Genomic DNA, 9407 nt, shown 5'->3' on the forward strand with positions numbered 1-9407 from the left:
ACACAAATTTCCGAGAAAGGCAAAACTTCCAATAAATGTTTGAAATAAGCAAAATAGGCAAAAAAAAGCAATTTGCCTTTAATCCGAGCTTTACACACATTCATTGCTTACATATTCGATTTTTTGGATAAATTTATTGTAAGTTTTAATAATGAAAACTAAACTTCCAGGACAAAATACGATTAACACAGTGCTTCTATTTTCATTATTATGCATTAGGCAAAACAGTTAAAACACATGACGATTTTAGGTTCCAAACATGTTTCATAACATGAAATAATAGAATAGTTCATAACATAAGTGTTTTTTTAATTTATTTCGTAGCCGTTTCACCGTTTATAAGGAGTTTTTCCACTGATTTGTAGGTAATCTCAAAATCTATGTTCCTCCGCAACTATACTTTCATCTGCTTGGAGTTCCATTGGAACAATAAACTTGTATTTCCCGAAACCTTGTCTAGATATGAACGCCGGAACTTTGACGAAAATAAACAAAGTGAAATGACCTTTCAAACTTTAAAACATTCATAACTTTATATGGATATTAAAAACGCAAATTCTTCTGAAAATCGTAAAAAGTCGAGACATGTTGTGGTTAGTCAAATCTACGCTTTAATACTTGATTTGAAGTTAAGCGTTGAACAGTAACTATAAACGTTGAACGTAACTATAAAATTGTGAATCCGACAAGCGGATACATGGGATAGAGGCTTTAAGCGGTCATACAGTAGGCGTTTCACTAAACCGAACCTCAACTCGTGTCATTGTACAACACGATCTTAGTGATTAGAATTTATAATACCGATTGACAATTATGGTAATTTCAATACATTGTTTATATTACTGTAATGTAAGTTTCAAACATAAAATAAATATGAATTGTTAACAATATTTATACATCTGGAAGCACTAATTATAAATCAACTACTAAGCAAACAATATAATTTTGATGAGTTATTAAAATTTGCACCTTATAGACTAGAATGTGTACGTATCTTAAATTGTAACTGGTAATAACATAATAAGTTGCCCATATGGTGATATCAATCCAGTTTTATATAAGTTTCACTCAAACCAAAGTTTACTTATTTACCAATTAAGGATTTAAAAAACCCTTAGGGCATAACGCTATAAGTAGAATAGTTACAGTTTCATACCTGAAAAATAACATCGCAAAACAAAAACTAAATTATCTACACGTATCTTAAATCTGATAATAAATCAGACTAAAATAACAAAATCTTAATACTAACTTACAAGTTATAAATGCATGTTCATAGTTAAAGTATCCAAAAATACAGTTTAAAGTCTCAACAAGAAGCTGCTTTAACAATTAAATTCTATCTAATTCCATCCAACAACATTGTTCTTTCATAAACCAGTATTTTTCAATAAAATTGTACATAAAGTTAATGCCCTAAAATGCATTGGTTTGACCAGATACAAAATAGGTTAATTGCACGATTTAATATTTACGAGTTTTTTTTGGAGTTGACTAAATTTTCGCAGATAAATCTACTACTTAGTAAAATAAATATTAAATACTTTTCCCATGGAAGTTTTTATGATATGACCTAGGGATCTGATCTAAAAATCTATACAAAATACTGATAATATCTAAGCATAATACTTTATACAGGATTGCGTTTAACTAAGGTATAAATTTGCCGACCCTTGATTCTTATTTGCTGATCGGCAAGTTTTGACAGTATAGCGTAATTTTTCATATTTTGGTTAAGAGTGGTTTTTTCAAATCCAGTTAAAAACAGTTTTGAAAAGATTTATGTTTAAAAATTAAGCTACTAACAATCAGTTATTTTAGAATATTCTGTTGTTTAGTAAGTAAAACAAAACAGCAGCAAAAACCTATCAAAACGAGACTGTCAAGTAAGTTATAAAAGCCTTGTTTTATTTAATTTATTCCTTATTAATGACAACCCTGTATGTAATTTAGAATATCTGGTTAACAGGTAATCCCAACATCAACTGTAAAATTGAACTTTTTTGATGTAGGCTTTTACGATACTCTCTTAAAAATAGTATTAAAGATAGTTAAATGACAGATTTACTATCTGGTTTGGTCGCTGTTGGTTTTAGCTAGCTTTTCCAACTTGATTTTTTTTGTCTGCTTCTGATGCTCGATTTGAAAGTCCCGTTCGGTGATATCCAGCCGATTTATGTTATAAATCAGATTTTCTTCATTTAATATCTCTTCGGGTGGATTTCTAAGCCGAGCCAAAGTTTCACACAGACCTGGACAGTTGCGTCTACTTTTAGCTGTACCGAGACACCCGATAAGTATCACGAGAGCAGTTTTAAATAAAATTTTTATTCCTTCGCATAGAAATACATCCCAGACACGTAACAATGTGTCCCAAGGTAAAGTGCGAGTAAACGCACACAGGAACCACTCTGTACAGTAGAACATTGGCTCAGCGTTAACTTTTTTGAGATGCCGATAGACTTGGGGAGATACCTTCTTTAGAAGACCTTCAAACAGGAAAAATAATTTAGTTTAAATAATTAAATAAAATAATTGCGAGTGGTTATTTACATTTATATTTTGATGTGGAGTATTTTTGTAAATTCTTATAGCAATAGGAAGCCTTTGCACATTTTTTTCTTTAGTAAAATTGATTAATGACGAACAAATAAGGGTCCTACAAAATTTTTCCTCATTCTGCCTAGCCATAAGGAATTTACCAGCAATCAAAGCTTAAACGCACACAAAGCGCGCCAAAATGAGGTGTTATGTGACGTCGCTGGGTATATTTCAGCTCCGCCACGTTCGGCGCTTGTCCGTGTCTAGTGTGAGTTTCGCTTTGCTTGTTTCTCAATTAGTGAAAATAAAAATATTTATAGATACTGTTTGGTTCCATAGTCCACATGTCCCACTATGTCCACAACAGGAAAAACATTTATAAAAGTGCCATTAAACGGAAAGAAACGGAAATTGTGGTTGAAAGCAGCTCGGTGGAACTACACAGATGTTTTATATTTGTGAGGATCATTTTGAGTAAGTTTACATAAGAACAATAATATATAACGCGTTATGAACCGTGCATGTGCGTTAAATTTAGATGTTGCAATTTTGGTTTATTTAATTTTGCAGCTTGAAAAAGATATGGAAAATTTTATGGAGTGGAAAATGATGAGAACAGAAAAGAATAAAAAATGCTGTTCCACATAAATTTGAGTCCCAAAAAGATAGAAACCGAACTTTTGACCCTCCTGTACGACCCGTAGTATTGAAACGAACTAGAGAATATTATAAATGACGCTTTACCTGCAGAGATAGGTACTACCGTACAGCTAAAACGCCTGACGTAAATTTATCATCTGAAGAGAAGAAATTGCACACATTGCTGGTCGTGGTATATCAGTAGCCTTACAAGTAAATTTAAGACCGAAGTATAGAAGTAAGTCATCTGAATGCAACGTTCGCACAGCTACAGTTTGTCAGAGTTGTTCACCTATTAAAAGGCTCAACTACTAGTATTGTATTATCTTCAATAAAAGTGGAAGCGGCTACGAAAAAGTTATACTCCTCATCAGTCAAGTTTATCAAGTGAAAGTCAGAGAACATATCAGAATTTTCAGGTGGTCTATCTGTCTAGGGGTGCGTTATCAGGAGATAGTGGTCTGATATGACAAAAATGGGGTAGGGATTTGACTCTAATAACCTCTCGTACTCAAATGTCAATCTCACTTGCGCGTGGTGCACCCTGCTTTTACAAACGAGTCTCTGACGACCGAGTCACAGCGGCATAACCGTATTACCGAGGCTAAGAAAATGTAGTCCTCTAGAATAAGATTCTCTACCAACGCGCACCAGCAACCCACACAGCGGTAGAAGTAAGGCTATAAACCCCCTTATGTATAGTCTGAACGCTATAACTTTGGTTGCACGTCATCAATCGTCTGTCGAGCGTTGTTGCCATATCCGCCATAAATTATATGTATACACATAAATACTCGAAGCAGTTTTAAGTTATCTCAATGCTGTCTCGCTTTTGCTGATTATTCTTTATGGAATAATGGTTTATTTAACAAGCACAAATATACCGTCAACGCAAAAGTCATGGACATGACAAACACAACAAGAAACGTCATGTGCCTTTAAAAAATGTCTGATAAATCTACAATCGCTTCGGCAGCATTGTAATTATGAACATAATAATTTTAAAGATAAACATAAATAATCAACATCGCTTTAAATTAGGTGGTACTCTAAAGTTCTTTCCCATTTTATGATTGTTTGTGGTTCTCCAATGCCCAAATCACAACACTTCCGACCAAAGTTATAGCGTACAGACTATATCGCTTCCCAGGGAGAACAATGACGCAACTGCAAATTTTGACTTTTTGAGTTAATTATGGCACTATTACAAAAAATGTTCATTTATGCAGTGGAACAACGACGTAATGTTAGAACATCTAGTTTTCGCTAGAGGGCAGATGCATGTTAGTTCCAATGCCGGCTTCTTAACCATGCCTCCAGATGAACAGTGACCTAACGTTAGTAGCGTCTGAGTAGGCAAGTCTGCTACATGAATTTTGGTTCAACAAGGACGTAAGTGCTATTGTAGTATATTTTGATAGTTTATACAGATTCATATTCTATTCTCTTCTTCATATATAAGAGTGACAATCAATGTAATACGAGAGAGGGCAAATATGATCATGAAGCGAGCGAGTACATCATAGGCGGTCGGATGATAAAAACTTGGGTGGATACCAAACCTTGAACTAGAGAGTAAATATGGAAGCAGCGAACAGAGAAATTAACAAAATTTTAAAAGACTCACAGAAACGATGGTTCCCAAAAAACAAGCCAAAGCATAGGCTTAGGGAAAACACAAAGAGTATTATGAAACGATTTACTTCCATAATGTCGTATAGGTAGACATTATATTTATTATAAAATTATTATATTACATTATGAAACGAATATTACAGAATTCGTGCACAAAATATATAGGTAGACATTTTTTACTTTTATTAGGTGACATCCAGACTATTAGTCTAAAAAAATTTTACTAGCTGCGCTTGCGGAAAAGCCAAAATCATCACCTAGTTCAGCAAATTTTTTGCAGAACTAGATAAATATTTACAAAATTCAATTTTGTGTTATCTCTTATTTCCAGTTTCTGGTAGATTCACTTATTGGTTCGATAACTATCGGTCCGCTAAAGTTGTAGGTTCTATAACTTATGGTGGGTTTCTCAACATGTCTAAACGTCAAAGCTAGTGATCCATAACTATCGACTCTATAAAGTAGGCAAAGCTTAGTATTCTGTGGGCAAAGCCATATAACGAAGAAGAAGAATCTGTAAAGACCGGTTAGAGTGACTTGTGTTATCAAAAAAATGTGTCCGGTTTATTTTACTTCAGAGATCCGGGGTCTATTTAATATTACAAGCTATAAGTATTGGGCTCCGAAGAAAAAATCAAATAAATACAAACTATGCAAATATATTTTGTCATTATACCTGTTGCATAAAACCTTAGAGTAATTAGCAATTGTTCGCAAACAGATAAACTGTGGTTTATCTGTATCACTGGCTGAATTTGTTCCTGAAGTGGCTCTTCTAGGCTTCTAGGTAGTGAACCACGTTTTTGGTTAAACGAACAAATTTCTCTATTAAGAACATCGAAGTCTTCCTCGTCAGATGAGTCCGAAGTGGAATCTTCCATTATATTCAAAAACTTTGACCTATGACTTGCTTCTATACTTCGGTCTTAAATTTACTGATGTACAATATAAGCAAAGTTTTCGGTTCTTGTCACATCTTTCAATTGTTCCTGTTCGTGAAATGTCTCCTCTTCAGATTTTACGTCAGGCGTTTTAGATGTACTAAGTCTGTATGCATCTAAAGCGTCATTTATAACGTTAAATCTATTACGTTTCATAACTGCGGCTCGCACAGGAGCGCCACTACTTCATTTTCTGTGTTTTTGGCTCGCAAGTTTATGTGGAACAACATCTTTTGTTATTCTTTTTCTATTCTTTTATGCGAACTTACATCGAAATTATCCTTACAAACATAAATGTTACTTTTTGCAGAAAGATCGCTGCAGTTTCGCCGCGCTGCTTTCAGTCACAATTTCCATTTCTTTTCGTTTAATGGGACCTTTACAAATGTTTTTCCTGGTGTAGACGTAGTTGTACTTGTACACTGTGGCACCATACAGTACTTATAAGCCATTTTACTTTCAATAATTAAGAAACAAGCAAACCAAGACACAATATTCACATTAGAATTGATTTTGACATTTGATTGCTGATAAATTTGTTACGACTAGACAGAATGTGAAAAAAAATTGTATGGCCCTTACCTATTTGTTCGTCATAATCAATTTTTTGGAAGAAAAAAAATGTACAACGACCCCATTCTATCCGACGGACCGTTTGACGTCACAGCTAGTAAAACCGCGTTCTGGCTGACGTTATTTTTAAAGCAAAAATGGTAAATTTTGATCCTTTTTTACCACAATTTTTTTTTCTAAAATTTGTTATATGCCTTCTTCTAAACGACCCACAAGGTGATTCAAACAGCGCGTAGTTTTCAAAATTTCTAAAACCAAACTTTTTTGAAAAAATTGTGATAAAGGACATCAACCTCATTTAGGGCTCATTTCAGGTATGAAAAATGATATAATTTCTATGACACAATGCACATTTCAATGCACATTCAAACTTATGTTTTAGTTTTTTGCAAAGATTACCGTTTTTGTTTAAAAAAACTGCTATTTTTCTGTACTTCCTAAATACTCCCAGATAACGCGTCCAGAAGAATGACGCTAATTTTGAATCAATTTAGATGTTGCTGCTATTTTTTTGAACGGCCAAATAGGAGAGTCTTTTTCCAACTTACCTTGTAATATAAACCCATCTCTTTGCACCACCTCCATATCAGGTGAATAGTAGTCTTGCAAATATTTGTTTGATATGGAAACTAGACACCAAAACGCCTGTTCAGCAGGCATGTGCATAAGAAGAAACGCAGCTACAGGCGCTTGAGCTTGACAGTAACCTATCTCCGGATTGTTCACTGTATAGGCTTTCAGTACATTTAGAAGTTCATGCTGCCTGGAATTAGGCAATTATTGCTCGACATATCGAAAGACGAAGTTGAATTTCTTACCCTGGTTTATCTTCCGAATTAAACATCTCATGCGTAGGAAACTGTCTGTGAATATCCTTTTTTATATCTTCTAAACTCTTCGCTTCACCTGGAGCTCTCAGGCACTCTTCATACCTGCCTGGATTATGAGTCATGAGTTGGTGACCACCACATATGTACAGCCATGCACGCGGCCTTATTGACATTGGAATGCCTTAAAAAAACATTTGATATTTTATGGAAAATTCTACAGCGCATTTCTGTGAGGTATGCAAACACCGCAGAAATGCTCATTTTCTATCGAGGAATTACGACACAAGTTACAAAAGTCAATAAACAGATATTTCCTCACATATTTAAGACGTTAAGACAAACAATGCGTTAGAACAACGGTGAACGCAGATCCAGCTAAATAATGTTTTGGCAGGATTGTGTGTGATGGGTGACAGTGTTTTCGATATCTAAACACATTGTGCAATTTGAAATAAAGTTAGGCATGTCAATTTATTATAAGAAACAAATATCTAAACACGAAAACATCAGCTAATTTTTAAAATCTACCCGAACATCTAAACAACTTTTACAATTATATAAATACCAGATAATATAAATCCTTTTATTAAATCACTTTAAAAGAATTAGATATAGTTTACACCGCTCGTAAGCATAGTTGGCTTGTTTTGATGACTTTTGTGTTCGTACTGTACATTGTCCTTGGACATGCTATCTTTTGTATTATTTGTTTTTACCATTGTTGACTGTCTTTGTGCTATATTTTGTAGTACATACAGGGTGGGCCAAAGAAAAGGTCCCAGCCCTATTTATGACTCTCCTGGTAGATTTAGAAAATAACGCTCTAACACGTCAACTTTGAGTTTTAAGGGGACATGTTGCTAACTATCATTGCATTATACAGGGTGTTTCATAAACAAGATACTACGTCACTCTTTTGATTTTCAAATGAAAACCTAACCAGATGGGGCACCACCCCATAACGCTACTTTTTGTCGGGAATTTTTCGTAATAAATGGATTGGCATCCAGGGTGCCATTCTCTGGGCGGCAAGGTCACCGTACTTAACACCAATGGACTTTTACCTTTGGGGGAGATTAAAAAACCTTATTTTTAAATTTCCTCCACACTGTAGACCAGTGTTAGAAATATCAGTGATTCAAGGATTTGTATCTCTACCATCCATTGAACTGATTAACTCCCCAAGAAATGTTGAGAAAAGGTGTCGTCTATGCATTGGTGAAAGCAGTAGGCAATTCGAGTGTCTATTGAAAGGATATGTTTTGTTGTTGTTGGCTTAATTTTATTGTTTTGTTTTCTAACAGTAAATATGCATTATATACAGGTAGATTTATGTAGTCCGTGCATTAGAAGTTTTCCAACGTGCAGTTGTTTTAGAAACTTCATATCTTGTTTCCGGTCATAACGAGTGGTGCCGAAACCATGAAAAGTACATTTAACCTATACAGGGTGTATGAAAACTTTTTTATTTTAAATGTGAACTCCTAATTTCTTTAGCATGGTTGGATTGGCCTTCAAACTGCGAGTTTGGGTTACCCTAGCTTTGTTAACTTATCTCTTATAGTTTTTTATATACAGGGTGATTCACAACCTTATGGACACAGAGCAGCGGCGTGTAGAGGACCTCAAAACACATCGAGTTTTCAATTAAGTTTTTTTCCTCGGGCCCACGGTTAGTGAAATACAGACAGGGTGTTTCTCAGTTACAAAAAATGTTGGTATTTTCCCTTTAACTCCTACAGTTTATCAGATATTTTGCTCAAATTTTTAATGTAGGCTAATGTTTAGATCCTTTACCCGTAGCTAAAGCGACTGGCTGAAATTCTACAGTGTGTTCTTTTTTCTAGAGGGATGCCCTCCTTTACTCCCCGAATTTTTTTGTGGTGTGCCACTGACTTCGAGCAAACACATGTTTGCATTTGTAGTTCACTTTAATAATTTTCTTATCTTTTGCAGTTTTTTCGTATCCTTCTTCGTTTTAGGGTTATTTGCACCAATATAAGTTAATGTAGGGTTTCTGGTTGATTTGATTAAAAATGTGAACAAAAGTACGCAAAAAAATTATTAGAAAATTCATAGAAAATCAGCCAGGAACCCTACATGAACTGACATTTGTGTAAATAACTCGAAAACGATGCTGCAGGAACCCGAAAAAACTGCAAGCGATCAGAAAATTATTAAATTGAACAACAAATTCAAAAATTCGTTCGGTCACAGTCCGTGGCGCACCACAAAAAAGTTCGGGGGG

General features: G+C 34.6%; 1 protein-coding gene across 1 annotated transcript in view; it reads right to left on the minus strand.

The window, feature by feature from the left end:
* Nucleotides 1-804: 804 nt before the first annotated feature.
* Nucleotides 805-9407, minus strand: part of LOC109541294 (TBC1 domain family member whacked) — a 10557-nt gene continuing 1954 nt past the window's right edge. Inside the window, exons 3-5 of the mRNA XM_019910117.2 lie at nucleotides 7148-7340; nucleotides 6878-7092; nucleotides 805-2489 (exon numbers count right to left, since the gene is read on the minus strand). Of these exons, the coding sequence (XP_019765676.1) occupies nucleotides 2068-2489; nucleotides 6878-7092; nucleotides 7148-7340 (830 nt within the window). The 3' untranslated portion in view covers nucleotides 805-2067. The remainder of the gene's footprint in view (nucleotides 2490-6877; nucleotides 7093-7147; nucleotides 7341-9407) is intronic.

The sequence above is a fragment of the Dendroctonus ponderosae genome, unplaced genomic scaffold (genome assembly GCF_020466585.1).
Source record: "Dendroctonus ponderosae isolate FM_Combo_2020 unplaced genomic scaffold, Dpon_F_20191213v2 Dpon_F_20191213_4, whole genome shotgun sequence".
Classification (NCBI taxonomy): domain Eukaryota; kingdom Metazoa; phylum Arthropoda; class Insecta; order Coleoptera; family Curculionidae; genus Dendroctonus; species Dendroctonus ponderosae.